Source organism: Megalops cyprinoides, chromosome 6 (assembly GCF_013368585.1).
Source record: "Megalops cyprinoides isolate fMegCyp1 chromosome 6, fMegCyp1.pri, whole genome shotgun sequence".
Lineage (NCBI taxonomy): Eukaryota > Metazoa > Chordata > Actinopteri > Elopiformes > Megalopidae > Megalops > Megalops cyprinoides.
Genome location: NC_050588.1, coordinates 19,104,837 through 19,125,124, shown reverse-complemented (window position 1 = coordinate 19,125,124; position 20,288 = coordinate 19,104,837). Strand labels below are relative to the sequence as shown.

At 42.7% G+C, this 20,288-nt stretch overlaps 1 protein-coding gene across 1 annotated transcript; it reads right to left on the bottom strand.

Moving 5' to 3' along the window:
* Nucleotides 1–2,638: 2,638 nt before the first annotated feature.
* LOC118779016 (EMILIN-3-like) lies at nt 2,639–16,421 on the bottom strand. The gene is made up of 8 exons (XM_036530838.1): nt 16,399–16,421; nt 16,125–16,140; nt 15,536–15,575; nt 14,947–15,052; nt 7,317–7,523; nt 5,918–6,037; nt 4,806–5,113; nt 2,639–4,434 (listed from the first exon to the last, which is right to left on the bottom strand). Exons 1-8 carry the CDS (start codon nt 16,419–16,421, stop codon nt 2,639–2,641), a joined length of 2,616 nt encoding a protein of 871 aa, XP_036386731.1.
* Between the last annotated feature and the right edge of the window lie 3,867 nt (nt 16,422–20,288).

The following is a 20,288-nucleotide window of genomic DNA, read 5'->3' as shown; positions in this document are numbered from 1 at the left end:
AGCGAATGGAGAGACACACATACGCGACTCCTCCTGAACAGCCGACCGCCTTAAAGCCATCTCTCAGAAATTCGAATGGTTGTTTATTTTGTTACAAATGTGTTGCTTTAAATGAAGCTGAAGATTTTAAAGTATAAATAGGTGGTTATACTGTACATGTTAAGATGTGCATTTAAATCTGTCTTATTACTACAGATCTTAGCCAATGAACAGGAATAGTGGTTCGCTGTGTTCATTTTTATTGAACCTTCAACCTCCATATATAGCATATGCAACTGCAACTCAGATTAGACAGATGTACCGTCAGCGGTGTACTAAGACAGTGAATTTTTGTGGAAGGCTTTCAGACTGTTCCTTCTGTGGCTTTGCAAGGCTATGTTTACTTGCTACTGTTACCAGGGCACAGATGTAGTGTGCCTTATGTAGCACACCTAGCATTGACTTCTTGAGAATGCTTATTACTGATGCTATGTCATGCCTACAGTTGAAATTCTGTTTAAGCGTTTATGAATGAAGTCATGTGGGCTACACAGGGTGCAGTGAAGTGCTCGAATGAATCTTACATATGGGTGGAGGTGCTGTGTGCTATCAGAGACTCACTCATTTGAAGGAATCCCAGTTTTTCCTATGGAGAGGCGAGACTGGTTGACAGGAGTCAGTGACTGACAGCATATGGTAGCTTCACCCATTGTGGGGTTCATGAATCTTTCTTCTGCCCACTCTAGCGCTTGTTTTGTTTTTCTTTTCTTTCAAAGTGGGAACAAACAGGACAAAACCCAGCACTGGAACTGACTCCCAGTGTAAATGGCTGGTACTGGTACAGTGATGGAGGCAAGGTTGCTGTGTCATAGGGCAGGGCCATTGCAGTTCAATAATCTCTCAATGTCTGATCTACACACTTTGTTTTTTTGTGTTCCTTTGGGACACCTCTCATTCCTTCTGTTTATGTCCAGCATTTCTTGAATTGTTTATGTGTAAAAGTGATCTATATAGTGGACAGTTCTTTTGGTCAGGGTGCTATATCATAGAAAACTGGTCTCATTTATTGATACATGCTTTTTTGAATGTAGTATATAAATGAGAAAAAACCTCAAGCCTCCATCATTGTACATTGTACAGGCAGTTCCTGTCTGTCTCCCTAAATTTAAGACCTTCCCTGTATAATTTAAACTTTTGGTACCAGTTTAATGGATGAACTCCTGTATGCATCTTTATTCTGGAGGTCTGTCTGTTTTTTAATCATAATTTGTATCATTCATATACACCAGTAAAACATTACTTTCCAGAACAACCTTGTTGGTTTGTTAATATTTCTGTACGTCTGTGTGAGTCCGGTTTTAATGTAGCCACTACCCAGTCATGAGTTCTGATTAGGGAGTGCTGCTTCACTATCATAATCAAACAGGCCTCTCTAGCACTGAACTCTCCCCGAAGGAAGGCACACACTCACTCACTCACTCCCTCACTCACACACTTACATTTGAAGGCACATTCATGTAAGCATGCACACAGAAATTCATGCACAAACATTTATTTTTGTCATTTAGCAGCCACTGGATCATTGAGCAAACCACCCAACCCAACCTGACTCAGTTTCCTCTCACACGTGCGCACACACACATATGAGTACACACACTCATTCTCAGCACACATAGTCTCTCTCTCCCTCTCTCTCTCATATGCATTCAGTGTCACTCTTAATGTTCAGAGTGGGTTGTTCTGTCCATGCTCCCAGTTGTTCTGGGTTGTTGTTAACCACCCCCTGCTGTGCCCTTCCTGTGGCCTTAATTACAGAATAACATGAAGTGCTCAACTCTGTCTCCAGTGCAGGGTATGGTGCAGCCCTTTCCCCCAGGGGAACAGTGCCCTCTTTTAATAAACCACAACAGCACTCCTCTCACTACCCACCACTCGCTGAGACAGAATAACCAGTAATCTACATCTTAAAAACATTTGCTGAATGGCACATATGTTTGAAGCAGGAAAAGCAGTCATTCATGAAAATATCCAAAGAGCCTTGGTAAGGAGTTGTAGAGTTTTTTTAATATTTTTAACAAAAATCAGAAAAAACTTTTTACAAAAATATTTGAGCACTTTTAATGTTCACATGTAGTATTTAAAATAGAAAAGGAAACAAACTAAAAAAAAATGAAGTAAACGTGAGACCCACAGCCAAGAGAAGAGACCCACTGCAGCCCATGCACTTTGGGTCCTTCACAGACATTTTTAAGACAGCAGAAAGCCAAACTTCAGTATAAAAGTCTATATATAATGTGTTTGAATCAATGTAAAAGATAAAACATCATAAGCAAACAAACTAAGCACGCAAAACTCACACACTGTATTTTTGTTTACTTATGAAAGGCATCTTCCATTTCATATGTATTTGTGACATATTGGCCTTTTATACAGCGGTAGGTAACTGGGGCTGATTGGGGTAGGTGCCTCAAGGATCCAGTAATGGCAGTTGGCTCAAGGGTATAATGGCAATGCCTTATCTCTGAATCAAGCTTACAATCAAGACAAGCCCAGTTCCTTTACCACTGTGTCATACCTGCAACCACTGTAATCGTATTCATTTGAAGACATGCTGGTACATATAGCCGGGAACCCTCATATACTGTCTCTGCAGGTCTGGCTATTGGTCGCCCCGCCCAGTGCACTCTTTGAGTCCCTCTCTCAGCTCGACCAGCTGTTGAGAGTGGTCGGTGAGAGTTCCGTTCACCTGGGACAGGTAGGCATCAGACTGTATCTCCAGCTCCTCCCGAATTCTCTCCAGGTGGTCGGCCAGCTCCCCAAGGCTGCTGCATTGTCCCTCGACGCGGGTGACACGGCCGTCCATTTCGGTCACCTCCTTCTGGACATCCTGAGCCGTGCTGCGGCAGCCCTGCAGTCCCCCGGCCAGACGGCGCTTCAGTCCCCTCAGCTCCCGCTTCAGCTGGGCCAGCCTGCGCTCGCCAGCTCCCAGCAGCGCCCCCTGCCTGTCCACCAGCTGTGTGACGCCCTGTACCTCACCGGCCAGTTGGTCCTGGTGCTGGTGCCAGCTGGCGTTAGCGTGGCTCGCTTCTTGGGCAAATAGGCCGACAGAGTCTTTCAGGGCCGTCAGCGTGTGGTTAACGGAGCTAAAGCTGATCTTCAGCAGTGTGATTTCACCCTGGACTTTGCCCTCCTTCTCCTCCTCCTGTTGCCTCACCCTCTTCAATAAGCCCTGCAGGGTGCTGTTCAACTGCTGCAGCTGAGCCATTTGGGAGTCCAGTTTCCCCGACAGCCCCACATCCACGCCTTCGCAGCACTCCTGTGGCTGCGCTGTTTCTGCATCGGGGGCTTTGGAGCAGGAGGAGCAGAGAAGCTCCAGGGCGACCAGCTGCTTCTGCACTCTGTCCACGTCCACCTCCAGCCTCTGCCGGAGTGACTCCACCTCTGTCTCCAGCGCCGGCACCGCCTGCCCGTGCAGAAGCGCAGGGGCCGTGACATTGCTCAGCTCATCCACCACCTCTATGAGACGCTCTTCCAGGGTCTTCAGTTTCCCCTCCAGTAGGGCCACGAAGCCATCCAGCTCAGCCTGCCGCTGGGTTTCTCCGCTCCCCTCCTGGGTGCCGTTGAGCCTGGCCTCTATGTCCTCCAGACGTGCCTGCAGCAGTGTCTCGGTGTGCTCGGCCTGCCCGCTCAGTTCATTCTGCAGCTGCCTCTGAGATTCTGTCAGGCCCTTTATAGACTCCTCTAGTTGCAGGACCCTGTGGGCCAGGGTGGACGCCTGGTCACCCAGCATGGTCAGGTCCTGCACCTGAGCCTGGAGCACCCCTAAGTCCTTCCGCAGGTCTGCCTCGCTCCCGTCCAGGGACAGTTGCATCTGCTCCTGCCCGTTCACCAGCTCTCTGTGGCACTGCTGCTGCACCTCCCCAAGGCGCTCCTGACAGCGCGTCTCCGCCCCCGTCAGCTGCGTTTCTAGGCCTGCCAGGATCTCAGCCCGAACCCTAGGCAGCCTGGTGTTCAGCATCTCCTCCAGGAGGCTTTTGGGGGCCTCTTGTGCCGGTCTCCCTGTCAACTCCTCCAGCAGGTGCTTGAGCTGTCCGTCATGGCCCAGAACCATACTCTGAACCTCCTCCAGCATGGTGCTCTGGGCCTTCAGCTTGTCCTTCACTTCTGTCACTGTCCCCACCAGGTCCCCCAAACCCGGGAAACCCTCTCCCCCATCTAGACCATCAAAGGTGCCAGCGGGGATAGTCCCAAAGCCGACAGAGGGCTCTGACAGGGGGGTGGTGCCGCTGAACACGGCACCGAGTGCAGCGTTGGCGTCCTCACGCAGGGACAGGCGCAGACGGCCCTCCAGCCCTGCCACCGTTCCGCTCAGGGTCTGCAGGCGCTGGGACAGCCGGCGGACATCCTCCTCTATCCGATTCAGACGCTCGCCGTCCACCTGGCTCAATTGCTGGGCTGAGACAGAGTAAGAAAGGGAGAGAGAAGGGGAGAGAGAGCAGGAGAGAGAAAGAAAGGGGGAGGGAAGGGGCAGAGAGTGAGGGGTGAGAGAGGAGAGAGGGAGATAAGGCAGAGAAAGAGATGAGGGGGAGAGACAGAGGTACCGATGATTTTGTGCTCTTATCTTCTCTATTCTTCATGAGTGACAGTAGGATCAACACCGGTAGGAAAGTGCTGTCACAGCATTTTTTCCATCTGTTCTTTCTATTGCAGTTTAACCAGCACAAATGATCATGTCATGACTGATAGGGCAAAAAAACAGCAGAACTTCCCACAGTGAGGCCATGCATATGGAATCACAACGTGAGTGCAGACAGACAGAAACTTACAGTGTGTGGGCTTTTTCTCTCCAGTAGGCACGCGTTTTGTGGGGGCAGGGCTATGCTTGGGGTGACCACCAGGGACTGACTTCTTTGGCCCCTGGGGGCTGCTGGGGAGGGACTTCTGGGGTGGGTGCAGCAGGGATTGGTACCAGGGGTGACCTTTCATCCCCGGGTGGGGCATGAGGCTCTTGCCAGGCATGGGGGCGGGGCCAACATCACAGCTTGGTCCAGAGTACCCGTGACAGCAGCGCCACTCCAGCTCAGTGACTGTCTTGTACCCAACCTTGTACTGGGGCTTGTGCAGCATACGGTACCTGGGGGAGGGGGAAAGAGACACTGAGTGAAACTGACAAAGCAACTGAGAGCACAGATGCTTAATGTGCTCTGTGTTACTGAACACCAGAGAACAGGCAAGCAGCTGATCATGGAGAGTGAAGCAGGGTACGGAGGAGACCATTTTGGCTCTTCTGAAACAGCACAACAATATTCCTCTGATTAAAAAGGTAAAAACATCTCAAAAGCCCTCACCATCTGAGAGGCTAATGTAACTTGTTGTCAATGCCACTTCTGAGTAATTCAAACCAAGGACACAAGGGGTCAGTATCAAGCCATTCCATACGTTTGGGTGATGATGTGTTTGATGCCATTTTAAAATTTAAGGGATTATGTGCATAGACATCTTAAGTGATGCAGATGTTAATTTATTCTATCCTCACAAATGGTCAACCACTACTGTAGGTTAATCTCTCTGCCAAGGTTTATTTTGTCATGAAGTGAAACTTACCCATTAAAAACACTAGGAATTTAGAGTGAGTATATGGTAGAATGAACTGTGAATGGGGACATATGGTTTCTACATTCTCAGATACCTATTCTTCTAAAAGACATATAGTAAGGTATCATGTTTCTTTCAGATTCCTCATAGAGTGTTTCTGGAAACAATTCCATCAATACATAAAAAAACATGGGGCTTTCCAACTTTAACTTTAAAAACCACCATATGAAATAAGAAGCCTGCACTAAATGACATGGTTGACCTATAAATACAATTAGCAATTATGATCAGGTTTATTGGTAGCTCCCCTGAGACCAGCTGGTGATTGACATGTGTCACTCACATAAGGGAAGGGCAGTTCTGTCCCCAGGCACACTTGTTGTACTCAGCCTTCACGTAGCTTGCTGACCCAGCCTGCACCACGCAGGAAACCTTCTTCTCCACCACGTAGGCGCAGTAGTTTCTAAGGAGAGAAGACAAGAGGAAGTGACGGTTGCATTTTTCCCCTCCTGAGAATGACCAGCAGAGCACAATCTGCTTTCAGAACTCTATGGTAGAAATGATATGTAATATGTGATGCGTAAAGCAATATGCAGCATGTGCTTGGTTTTGAGCCTTTTAATTCCTGGATTCACAGGAAGCACGGAAGCAGAATGTCCTCACAGTACATATGTCCCTCCTCATGAACCTGAATCTAATTGTGGGGGATTACCCAATAGGGTAATCTATTGGGACAGATGTATGGATAATCACTGTACCTACAACTGCGTGAGTGCAAGATGCCAGCTGCAGCTTAGCTAAATCAGGGAGAGAAAAATGTCATGTAAACACAGCGTAAATAATAGTTGTTCAGCATGTTTATTATGTGATAAGAAGCCATAACTCTGAAGAGGGACTGACTCAGGAGAAACCTCAGTTCTCTCAGTAGCAGTATTAGCTCTACTCTACAGAGCTCACTAAGGCCATCCTGCTGCTGTTTGAATTTTCAATGAATTTCCAAGTAAACATGTTACAGCATGTTATTATACCCAGAAAGAGTGTCTGGTCAGACACATTGTATAGATGGCCCTTAAAAGATAGACAGAGCAATAAATGCTTGCTGTGTACAAGCAGATGCTTACTTCTTAAAGGCAGTAGTACCCAAATTGAATCTGGATCTCTGAATCTAAAAGTTTATTACAGCCATAACTGTCAAAATCCCAGTGTTCTGATTGTCATAATTGCCATGTGTGCCATGAAAGATTTAGGAAATATGTTCATCACGTTACTCTAGAGTGGGAATGACATCAAAACTTGTGCCAAGCAGGTGTTCTTTAATCTAAGTCAAATCATTCTGATACATAAGGGAGTTGTTAGATGTGACAGGTATGTTAAATATAGATTATAGCAAGTGGGTTTGATTACGTTTGATTATACTGGCATGACCCCTCAATGTGTTAAATTATTTTTTTACATCTTAATTCTTGTTTATTAGCAGATGCACTTTCCCAGTCTTACGCTGATAGTCTTACATTGATTACATTTTACATATTATTGATGTATGCTACTGGATATTATTGAATCAGCTCAGGGCAGGTGTAGTACCACATCAGTCCCCCCACCTAAGATTTGAACCTACAATCCCCAGATTCCCGTTGCAGTTTCTTAATCGCTACTAGCATTTCAGAGCAGCTATGGGAGAGGACCATGCTGAATGAAGTGTTAGTGGATGCTCTAATGCTGATAATCAGAGGGGAACTCACTTGTGCCGGCTGGTGGGCTTTACAGCAGTGAAGTGGGAGCTGTCTCCTGACTTGTACAGGCTGTAACTGTTGGGTCCGTTGTAGAAGCTTCCTGTGGCATCTCCCAGGGACAAAACGATTCCAGCAAAGGCAGAACAAAAAGCAAACTGAAAAACCATAATCATCTTCATTTTCATCTTCAGCTGGCTTCTCTTATTGCAAAGAGGACTGGGAGAAAAAGAAAAAACTACTGCAGGAAGACAAAGAAGTCTGTCAAAAGAGAGTCTGCTTCATATGAAATAACACCTTAGCCCAAAAGAAATTAATCCAACCATTTCATTGTTCCTTTCAGGGTTCTCTTGGCTTTATCAATATCATCTTCAGATTGAAAGGAAAGATATATGAAGCTAAAGTACATGCGCTGACATCCTTTGGTGCTATTCCTTGTGGTGTAAGATGGAGAAAATATAAACAAGAAGGAGCAGGAGCAGGACAGAGTGGCACAAGAAAAGCAATGCAGACAGCAGCCCTCTGTGGACAGAAGCAGCCTTTAAGCTGGTCAGCCTCTCTCTGTAAGACCCCCTGGGCAGCCTCTCTTACCACAAGCAGCTCCCTGCTACCTTTTCAAAGGGGCAGAGAGTTGGGGCAGGATTTGCATGCCCCTCCCAAACCACTATCCTGTAGCACTATCCATACTAGACCAAATGAGACAGCCAGCCCACTCCCCAATCAGCAGCACAAATGGGTCAATACAGGTCCCCCATCACCTTTCATTCCTCTCTTTTTCTGTCATTCCCTCTCTCCATGTCACTCTCTCACTCTGTCCTCCACTCTTGCTTTCTGCTTTCTTACTCTTTCTCTCACATCAATGTATTTCTTTCTCTCACTTTCCCTCTCTCTCTACCATTCTTCCCCCCTGTACCTCTTTTAACATCTCTTGAAAATGGAACAGGTCTCATTCGATTTCCAACCTCACTTCATCAGAGTTGTGTGACAGATATTTAAAGACAGTTTATATTATGAGAACCAATGGTGCAATTCGCCATTGGGAAGATTTAGTACATCAGTGAAAAGATTTCAGAAAGCAGAGCATTCTTTATTTAATGAGCATGCTATTCCAAATAAAACAGGTATTCTACGCCCTAGTTGCTCATCATTTAAGGTGACCAAGGTAAAAACAAGTTTCTTACTCCAGTATATTGGGAGTCCACACTTCAGTACTTTTTGCCATACTGTGGCTTTAATTCTGCTGTTTCCAGGGAGATCATTTTCACCAGGCTCCTCATCTTTCAGCCCTTGAAACATCTGTGATCAGCATCAGATAAGCAGCGCTGTCAGCTCTGTTGAATCAAATCCATTCCTTCTGTTGTTGGGGAAAATCATAGCTATCTACTGTACAGGACTAGCTATTTATCACACTGCACATTAGAATGTCATTCATTTTAAGGAAGACTCTGAGTTCTCAGTTCAGAGAACAGTTCTTTTCTGTCTTTCTGTCCTTTTACTTACAACTCATAGAGATGGGTACTAAATACTATTTAATATTAATAATTATAGGGTTTTTTTGGTCATAACAGTCTAGCAACAGAGTTGATCTACTGAAACTAAAGCTGACATCATACAATAAAGATGTAGATTGGAAAATAATAAAAATGTAAATGTAATTCAATCATTTGTATTTCTAATGACTACCCACTGCCATTCATAACATTGATCTATTGATTAATGACTTTGGAGCATTCAGAACTGCACTCAGAGATTTTGGGTACCCCTGCTGTCACCCTCAAGCCACTTGGAGGAGCAAATACAACATCTGTTCATGACATTCTCAGCATGTGGTGTGGCGGTTAGCACTCTAGATTCTGGGGTTCTTGGTTCTGGGTTCAAACTATAGATTAACCATGACTGTTGTACCATTCACTATGATACTATTGACTCATGAGTATCTGGTAAGCATATTAACAACCTTTATTCTCTCTGTCTCCCTGTCATCAGTACAGCTGAGGCTTTATGTAAGAACATTACGAACCTTAATACTACCTTAATACTTAAATAACTTAAATAAATAACCTTAATACTGTACCTTTTAATTGCAATGCCAGCAACAGACATGTACATTGGAACCATTCATTGGAAATCAATGCATCAATCCCATTAGTCTGATCAATTTATCACATTCTGATTGCAGAGAAAAGGACTGCATTTGTTAAATAATGTCTTCAAAACAGAAAAGAATCCATTTCCCATTTTTACTTTGGAATGTCGGTCATTCAGAGACCAGCATGGGGGGAAATAGATTGGTGCCAGGCTAAAACATTGAGGAAATGTGAGGATGGATTCTTGAGTGAATGGTTGTGGGCGGATGGATGCCTGACCACAGTTATGACAGCAATACACCTCACCATGATCTTTACTCCTACGTTAGCTTGTGGCATGGCATGCATGTTGTTGTCAGTGTTTCTTTACTTCACAGAAACAGAGCATTTGGTTTTAATTACATCTCCCCACACACAAACACAACCCACAGCTCACACACTCCCCTAAAATGTCATTATTGCTAACCACCAAGCTCAAATACAATGGCTCTCTTTATTTAACACTAGTGGCTAATTAACTCAGTGTTTACCCAATTTCCCACAATGCTGTTAGTTTCACAAAGTGGCTGTAAGCTATCAAACCTGCCTGCAATTTTCAAATAAGCGAGTCCCTAAGTCAGACCTCATGGGTTTAGATTCTGACTTACTCCTACAATGCTGTGGATTGTGACTTGCTGAGTGCATTACAGTTGTGTATGTATGTCAGTAGTACTTTTTTCTCCTCAGGTGAACCAAGGGTAGACACATGTATTTTATAGAAATGTTCTGGATTCAGATGCAATTACAATTAGTTTACCAGTAAAAGTGCTATATTTCTTTGATCACTGATGCAAACCCAAAGCTTGTGAAAATGTTCACTCACCTACTTGTACTAAATCAAACAAAGATAAAGACATACCTTCACATACACACTGTTCAAATAAAATCAACACTCAAGGACTGTATTATATCCAAATACCTTGTCAAAAACTGTGACATATAATGATAAGCAGTCCAGCTGACAGGTAAAGGAGTGATGACACAAGTCCACCAATGATGTCATGTCTGCTTTCATGTTCATTAAAACCACTGTTTAGATTTCAATCTCTACACCTGGTGGCTGGTGATATTTCACAGAAACATGCAAATTCTGCCTAGTACAGATTCACAACATACTGATCACACAAAGAGAGAATTAGGGGATTTATTCTGCATTGAATTAGGTGGTGCTTATTTGATTGATTGATTGATTGATTGATTAGCCTGTGCTACTGTATGTTCGATTGGACTTTTTTGTGTTTGTGTTACTGTTAATGTCTTAGTGTTAATGTTTCTTTTGCTTGTTATTCACCTCCAATATTGATCTGAAAAAGGGCTAAGTTTAGGGTCCAGATGAGAAGCAAGAATCAGTATTAATTTAATTCCCTCTCATAAAATAAGAACATGCTTTTTATTATGAAAATTCAGAACTAACATATTATTTCTCTATTATAGCCATATGTAATGTTTTGGTTAATATGAAGGGGGTGGGGTTCTTTGTTAATGAATTTTAGTGATTTGTATCCCATTTTTACTGTTAGCCGGAACAAAACTGGCTCATTATTCCCTTTTTTCCACTGTAGATTTGCAACCTGGCTGGCTCATTATACCCCTTTTCATGTTAGTTCAGCTCACTAGTGTTTCTGGTATGCACCCACAGTGCTTGCTAGTTGTGTGTGGGCAGAGTCAGTGAGCTGTTCACTTTCACTGGATGCATCCTAATGTCAGAAAGCTAATATGATTCTGAAGACAAACCCTGTCCTTCAGTAGAACATCGGTTCTGACTCTAAGTACTGACCCAGGATCAGCTTTGCATTTTTCCTTCAATGTAATCTTTTTGCATGATTGACAATTGAGAGGAAAATACAGTGACCTAAACAGCATTCTCACATCTACTCTTATGAAGGCTGGAGGGCATGGATCAGTTTTACACTTTTAGCATTGAGTGGAAAATACAGCACTCTGAACAGCATTATCATACCTATGCTTATGAAAGCTGGAAAACCCAGACTCAAAGTTGATTCAAATTTAACATTGTTTGTAAATGTGGGACATTCAATCAAAATACATTAAATGGAACACTGCAAATTTGTTGGCTGTAAAATGTATGAATTTATGTTTTTGTTTCAGCTTCCCAGTGTTGCACAGTCTTCGATGTGCAACACAGGGTGGAATAAACCTCAGCAGTCAGAGTGGTAACTCATGACCTGTTTTTAGACCCTAATGTTTTTATCACCTGTTACCTAATGCATTCTGGGAAAACTGACACTTTGCCTCTTTTCTGTCTGGGTCAGGTATGTGATGGGGGTGGTGTGTTATGATGGAGGTAACAACCAGTGGCTGAGGTGAGTTCATTAGGCATTCACACAGACCCAGTCTGACACTGTGGCCATTGTGGGAAAGTCGATGGCTCTTCATTACCAGACTGATTCCTGACCGGGGTTTGGCACCACCACACCCTGGCACCTCACAACACAACAAACAATATGTGACTGTGTTTCCACCCTCCATCCCAGACCACCATGTAACAAGGTGTCATTATGATCTGTTTTTAGACCCTAACGCTTTATCACCTGTTTATGACTGATACACACATACCACACCCCCACCACTCATACACTCACATGTACACAAACCACAAACACACACACCAAAGAAACCAAAGATGCCCAGTTTAAACAAAGCACAGTCTCTCTTTGAGATTCCCTGCCTCTCTCACATCTGCATAATAATTAGACGTGCCAGAAGACAACACGCGTTTGTAACCTGTTCCATTGCAGTAACTATCAGTAACTGTAGATCAGTAACTTTAATGCACCACTGTGGAGTAACATGCAGAGTACCAAACACGCTAAAGAGAGCACAAATTCTCAATATTTTATGGCTATTAAACATCACACACAGACTGACACACACACACAGGGAAATGGTGTGATATCATTTTAAGAAAATTCTGATGATCTGAAGCATTCATTTGTTTCTTACCAGCAACACTGTCATTTCACAATATAAATATATATTGTTTGAGTTTAATATCAGAAGATGGATGACATTAAGCCTAAAAACATCAGGAAATATGGTGTAGAATGAAGAGCAGTTTCTCAGTCATATTGGAAAAAGCAACTGATTCCCAAGCGCCACAGTTGGCCAATAAAGACCACCCATCTGTACCTGATTCCCATGCATATTGCATATTAAACCATTTTAATTCTGAAGAAAAAAATGTGTTACAATAAATTGTATTAATATGACAGAGGCTGGAGATGAGACATATATCTATATAGCAGTCTTACATTTCAATGGTAATGCAATCACATCAAGTACAATCAAGCACATTAAAAAGGGGAATTGGATGTGGTACAGCTCCTCTGTGAGGATGTCCTGAGATGTTCTGAAAAAGCCTGTTAGTGTTCAGGCTAGGCAGAGTAAGTGGGTAAGTAAGGAAGGCTTTGTGGATGGTAAGTAACAGGATGAAATCCAAATCAAAGAAAACATGAGCCATGTGCGGCAGGAGAGCTCAGCATATTCCCGGAGGGGACATCACAAAAGTCTGGGAGGGGCAGTTTATGACACAACAGAGGGGATGGGGGACATTTTCTTCCACTTTCTGAAATCATGCTGAGTGGAGCCCATGATCCCAAACAAAGTTGTTTAAATCAAAAAGACTGCATGGAATTTGTAAGGGAACATCTGCAGGAGCGAATGATGACCTAATTTGCTGTGCATGGTTCTCCTAACCTGGAGCGCTTGTGTGTGCTAAAAACACACCACATTCCAGAGGATCTCCACTGGCAAAAAATGCACAACATCTGTGCTGAACCTGAACATATCTTCTAGAGAGGAGAGTGAGAAAGAGATTGTGTGGGTATGATAAAAGGAGGTAGTTTTTTTTTTCTTGGTGGGGTGGGGTGTATGCGTGCGGGGGTTTGCTGGAGTTTGCTGTTAGCACTGAGGGTGTACATTCGGACCCTGGCTGTTATGCTGTTTTGAATCACTCCAAACAAAGGCGGGAGTGTGTTTGTACAAACCAAGGAGGCCCAGGACAGTGGGAGATCAATCATCACAGTACCTCAGGTTTTAGGTTTACAGGGTGCCAAAGTGCATTCCTCACTGCCCCTGATCTGATGTTATATTCTGACATATGCACAGCTAAATTTATATTCTGACATATATTCTGCATGGGCCTGACACTGAAACCTGAGCATGACCCATTCCGCATGCTTTAATATCCAAACCAAACTCAGCCTGAAGATGATAACTTTATCTGTTTTCTGACCTGCCCTGAACCCAACTTGACAGGGGTAGGGGGCTTTAGCATGAAAATGCTAGTAATTACCAAACAGGCTATGAAATCACATTCAACAGCTTACATATATCAAAATGTTAAAATCCCATAGTATTTAATGTTCAGCACCTTAACAAGTGAGCACAATATAGACTGTTCTTGTTGGGCAAGCAGTGCACTATACAGTGAATAACGTCCAAGGAAACAAATAAAAATGGAATAATTATGCTCAGTTCAACAAAACAAGCAGTCCTCTTCAGGAAAACATAAGGCACTTTGGCGAAAATTAAGTTCTTCCTGTTTAAATAATAAATGAATTAATCCTCCATTCAAGTTCAAAATGTTTGGTAGGCTTGAAAAAGTTCGTTTCCTTTGTGCATATGTCATTCATTCAAAATGAGACTTTAGATTTTAGGATGCAGTACATTCAAAACTTGATATCCAGAAATGTTGAGTCCAATCCAACTTTCCAATCCAACTACAAGCAGCCCGAATCCGACATGTTTCTTCGGGTCCCATCAGGTTCACTTCAGGTTGAAGGGCTTTATGACATCCACACAGCTAAAGTTATATCCTGACCTACATGGCTGAGATGATATCCTGACATCTTAATAAGCAAGCCATCTCATATAAGAACAACTATCTGTGAAAAGAGAGATGTGTTTTGCGGATATTTGTGCATATATTTTTGCTACAGATACTACGGCCCATACAGGATCTTTTTAATTTGTCATTTGTTTTTACATGTTCCTCTATCGTGAGCAGGTTGAAGAGATCAGGCCTTTATTAGTATCAGGACTGTTTTCATTATGCTGATACATTAATTTTGTACTATGTTTTCACTGCTTCTCCAGTTCTGGATAGTAAGGCATCTCGGTAACGATCATATAAAACATATACTGAAGCTGCCTCAGATATGGTATGTTAAAAACAACAACCAGCAGAGAAGAATTAAATATTGTTTTTAGGGGACTGCTGAAACGTCCAGGCCCATGCGAGTCTCCGAGAACAAGCCCGCCTTTCTCTCTGCACTGGCAGTAAAGCAGGGTGTGTGTGAATGGTGCTGCACAGCTCCACATCAAGGTAGCTTATGCACATACAGCGCTGGAGCTGCCATTTTCACATTTCGCAAGCTTGTCAGATTTCATCAGATTTCGCAAGCTTGTCACTTTTTCAGTAGTGTTAAAAAGACAGCAAATTTGTCCTTATGTTGTTTTTTTCCCTGCCTTGTACTGCACCAGCTGTTTCTTACCCAAACGTCCTCTCAGCTCTTGCTGCAGAACAGCCAATCTCTTCCTGAAATGATACCATGTGACTGACATCACACATCCATAGTTCCTTCAAGACGCAATACCTGCCTATGACAAACTATGCACTGTCTCAAACAGGCTGTATAAACGTGCAATCTCAAAAATACAAAGATGCGTTGAAATCAATTTGAGTTTAAATGAAATATGAAAAAGAATTTCAAAAAAGAAATAAGAATAACACTCTCATTGTGATACGTTTACATCTAAAAATGTATGTAATGTAATACAGGGCTGTTTTATGTACCTTTAAGGTTTGTATCCTGCGTTTCAGAGCACTCAGTTTTGGTTTTGTTCTTGCTGAACACTGGTCTGAGATCCGTTACTCAACACAGTCCATGGCGTGTCCTGCACGTGACACAGTAAAGCTATTTCACTTTCAGAGCAGTTACACAGCAGTTAGAAAGTGGTTACAAGGCTATCATAGGGCAGTAGCAAAGCAATAATGCGGCACAGGGGAACAATCCACAGGAAATTACAGAGTAATAAGCACCCAGTATCACATCCCTTTATGGCCACTAATGTTTCCATTACCCTGGTTGATCTGTGGGTTACCGGCCCTGATGGACTTGTTCTGTCAAAAAAGAAAAGAAAACAACATCTGTATTTTCTGTGTCTGTGAGTTTGTGTGTTTATGATCAGGTCTTCATTTGCACCTACTTGTGAAGACACACAGGGCTAATTGCTTGTGATGATATCCACAGTCTTGTCTTACTGTCTGTCTCTTCCCTCTCTTCCACCCTTGCTTGTCCTAGTCCTTTACTTTTATGTCTCCCAAGGACACTTTGCAACCCTCCTGCCCTCCATGGCACAATGTCTCTTTCGTGAGATGCCTTTGGGATCGAAAAATGCTGCTGAAGGGCACAGTTGTGCTTGGCCACAGCACAGCTTGTTTGTTGAGTGTGATTGTCCTGTATTCTGTTTTCTGTTTGTGTTTGTGTGGAAGGCTAGCATTCACCAACCTTCCAAGATTCCAAACAATCACTGGAACACACCCCTGAGGGTAAAATATTGGGGGGGTGACATATCAGGGTGACGTAATTATAAAACAGAACACAGGATTAATTAGGGACAGGGAGAGAGAAGGGACAGGAAATCTGGGAATCTGGTTTAGCTCAGGTACCATGAGCAGTTTGGACCTGTAAAGAGAGAGGGGAAAGAACAATGGAACTGAGCCACACTGTTTGCTCACAGAGTACAGTCGTTGTGATCAGGGTCAGATTAAATCAGGTGGATGCCACAGCTCAAATTGGGTGGGATATGCCCAATTTTCATTGTAATTATATAGTAGGGAGGGATTATCCTGTGTAGGCCAGCAGAAAAATATAACCTGTCAAATGTGTGCTCTGAAACTAATAGGTAGGGTAAGGGCATGCTGGGATAGATCCAACTCTCACAGGACAGATGGCACCATGTCCATTTGGCCCCTAGCAACAGATGTTGCTAAAGGCCAGATGCAAGATCATCTTGCACATACTTGATCCTAATTCCAACCACTGATTGTAAAATGCTGACTCAGATCCAGGATCAGTTGCAAAGGCGAAAAAGTGCCTTTGGACTTTGGACATATGCATGCATGGAATGTGAACTGTTAAGATACTTCACCTTGTCAATCAACTGCCTTCTTCCTTAATATCTGAAAAACAGGGTGGAAATACTACTGTGTGCATCTGAGAGCTACTCCCTGCAAACTTAACCTCACATCAAACCAGAGCAGAACTGTTCTGAGGATATTGAAAGACTTGTAGTAAAAATTTATGATTTTTTCACTGGTGCCACCAGTTGCACTGCAATTCTCATTCAAGACACTCATGACACACAGGGGCAGACAAAAAAACTGCTCGAAATACTTGTCCATCTGAGAGCACGGCCTGTTTCTAACTGTGCGGAACATCAGTAGAGGCAGTGAGGCTCTGCTGTTTCCAGGCCCCTGAAAGTTCAGTCCCATTACAAGACCTAAAGTAATCACTATCTCAGTTGCAGGAATTGTAGAAGTGATGAGAACTGTTGACTGAAGAACACTAATGCTATAAGCAACATGGATCCAATATCTGTTTATTTCCTTAATGTCACAGAAAAGCTATAAATGCAGTCAGAAAAACCAAATTATCCTACCAAGCAGCCTCTCTTCTTCTCAGCTAATACATAACATTGTTATAATGTTACTGTTGTCAGTAATGCTAATACATTTCTGTAATTTAACACATCCACATCCAAAATAACAGTATGAAGCTTTATTTAGGCAGTGAATTACTATTCTTCTAATTATCTGAGATCTATCAGTTTGTACCTCAGTCCTGCATTTGTCTTAGGGTGACAAAATGTAAGATAAAAGCCTTCCATCTAGTGGTCATTACATATAAATGCATGGGAATTCAAAAATCTTAATCTCATGAATGCTTCCCCAAATGCCAAGAAAGATGGCTAAGAATGTGTGTTTGCAGTCTGACAACAGGAGGGACCATGCTACAGAGCCAAAACTATGACCAAAACTGTAACCCTCATCTCTAATCCATGTCAAGTACAAAGCGGCAACAAGTTCAAGCATAAACTGAAAATGCTGCATAAGGAATAAAATAGGGTCAGCACAGCAAAATGGTTATCTCCGAATAGGCACATCCTCCTTACATCTGTAATACTTGTAATAGATCAAAGATTTACATTCTACCTTACCTGCAAACAGGCAGGTGGAAACTGGTGACTATCATCAAACCATAGTGTAAAACTCCATTCCTGAAGTGCCTGTGCAAATGTGGGCACGTGCATAAAGAGGACCTTGGGGCATTGGTACATGCACTAAGGGAACAGGTGGTAGTGGGATTAAGAGGACATGAAGGAGATGTATTAAGAGGACATAACTGAGGGTTTAGATTTACTGGGTTCTGATCATACAATTTTATTACAATTGACGATTGAGTTGTCCACAGGAGAAGGCAATTTCCAATTTCATGTATTGTCCTGAAATATCCTTTTAAAGCATGACAGTCCTTACAAGTAAGGCAAAACAATACGATCATCTGTATTATGAAAACATGGAAGCCTGATATCTAGGTAACCACACTTAGCAGATTATGTAGCTCCTGCATGTAGAACCTTCAAATGCAAGATGCCCAAAAATCCATAATTCTTGCTCAACAAGTTGGAAGGAGAATCTTGTAGCATGATACTGACGGCATTCATTGTGTGTGTGTGTGTGTGTGTGTGTGCATATGCGTGTGTGTGTGTGTGTGTGTGTGTGTGTGTGTGTTTATGCGTGTATGACCCAAATACCAGCCAGTGTACATGTTCAGAATGAGAAGATCCATTTGAAATGTTGCACTGATGAACACAATCTGTCACAATAGACAACAATGGAGGACCAGGACCAGGAGGACAGCTTTCCCCAATAAGACTGTGACCCAGATTAATTAACATTCATTAAGGAGCAAAATGAAATTTTCCAGAACTCCTGCACAAGTGCAGGTTGTTGGGTTATTGATTTAGTATGCAGAAAGTGAGAGGATCATCCTTCATTTTTATCATGGTAGCACATAAGAAACTATAGATGGGACAATTTCTGTACAGATCTTAGAGGTTTGACTATTTTTGGGCATCAGTAATGTTGGCACTTGATATTAAATTATTTTCATTTTTACTTTTTACTTTTTGCCAGCTGAAAAAATGGCAGATCACACTGACCAGAAAACATTTCTTGTTTAATCGCATTTTGAAGCCACCAGGTTGAAAAACTCCACGGCCCTCGATATGCTGGTCTCAGAGAAAGGGAGGGTCATGGTCTCAGCTGATTCTGTGTGCAAAAATGGTTGTGTAAATAGCACAGCGCAGTCTCGTCTGACCACTGCACACAGTTTACTGAAGCTTGGGAAGGACCTGTCCTTTTAGGCAAGAACAGCCTGGCTGCACTGGTCTTTGGTTAAACTGAATGACCAGCCCTGCTTCATTCAGGGATTTGAGAAGGGCACAATTTAAATGCATGATGATGATGATGATGATGATGATGACGATTATTATTATTATTATTATTATTATTGGTTGTCAACACAGGGAAGTTGGGCTCTTAATGCTGGTGTGCCTTGGCACAGACAGAAATAAATTTAAAGAGGCCATGTGGGGATTTTGTACTATCCTTGGTTTACTTAAGAAGCTGGAACAGACTGGAGAACAGGCCTTTCACAAATATCCACAGGGTATGCATGAAAGTATTTATCAATTAAGAGCCTTTTGAAAACTGGTAAACCAGCAGCCAGCAAAGTTCTGATTGCACTGAGGAATGATTCACATTGAAATGACTGTGGTGGGCATGTAGAGAGAGCATGATCTATAGAACTGTACAAGTCTGACTTTGCTCAATAGCTGAACATCACATTCAAGAGAGCAGGAATATAAAATGAGATTCTGCAATGAAACAGCTGTTCTCTCATAATAGTATCAACTGTGACAGCACTCAAAGGTCATTAAACCAGCTTAATCAAGGTCATTTTTGTATCTGTAATTTAATTGCTTAAAATGTATAAAGTGTAAATTTGGTTTTATTGTTCTGTAGAAATGATAAGTGCTTCAAGTACTTCAATTTCCTGTGCTTCATAGTTCCTCTTTCTTTCTTTATTGAGGGCATGTTAGACTTGTTTTACATTTTGTTGCATTTTTGTGACAGCCATGCTTCTAGAATGTTCTACTCCAACTGCTCCCCCTAGTGGTGGACTTCACCTCTGGCTGTACCATGTTGGTTTGATCATTTCTGCTCTGATCCACCAAGCAATGAGTGCTGCCGTTAGAAAGCCCTCCATAACTACCTGCTACTGTCTAGGACTAAAAAATTCCACCTAAAGAAATAAGATAAATACCAACATCCATAACAAAAATATGTTTCATTCACTCAAATGTGAAAAGGTGCCCAAGAGCAAGCACTAACGTTTTGGTGGGATTTTTTAGTCCCAGACAATAACAGCGTGCCGCTTTAGTTTTGTTTCTATACACTGATGCACTTGTGATAAACTTGGAGTCCAGTGTTTGCTCACAGACACAGAATCAAACATTTTGTTACTGCATTTTTTTTTGTCACCCAAGCCAGTATTGGAATTCCTGCCATCTAGTAATAGACATCTATCTACGGCTCCACTTACTTGTGCATTTTCCACCATCTAGTAGAAGAACAAAGATGGTGTTGTTACTTTAGGGGAGCTGATCACTCCCTCAAAGAGTAACTGACTGAATGTGTGATGCTACCATTTCTAGAGCTGCTTAGGTTGTTCTTTCGTTCTTTTGTCCTTTTCATATGCATTTTTGT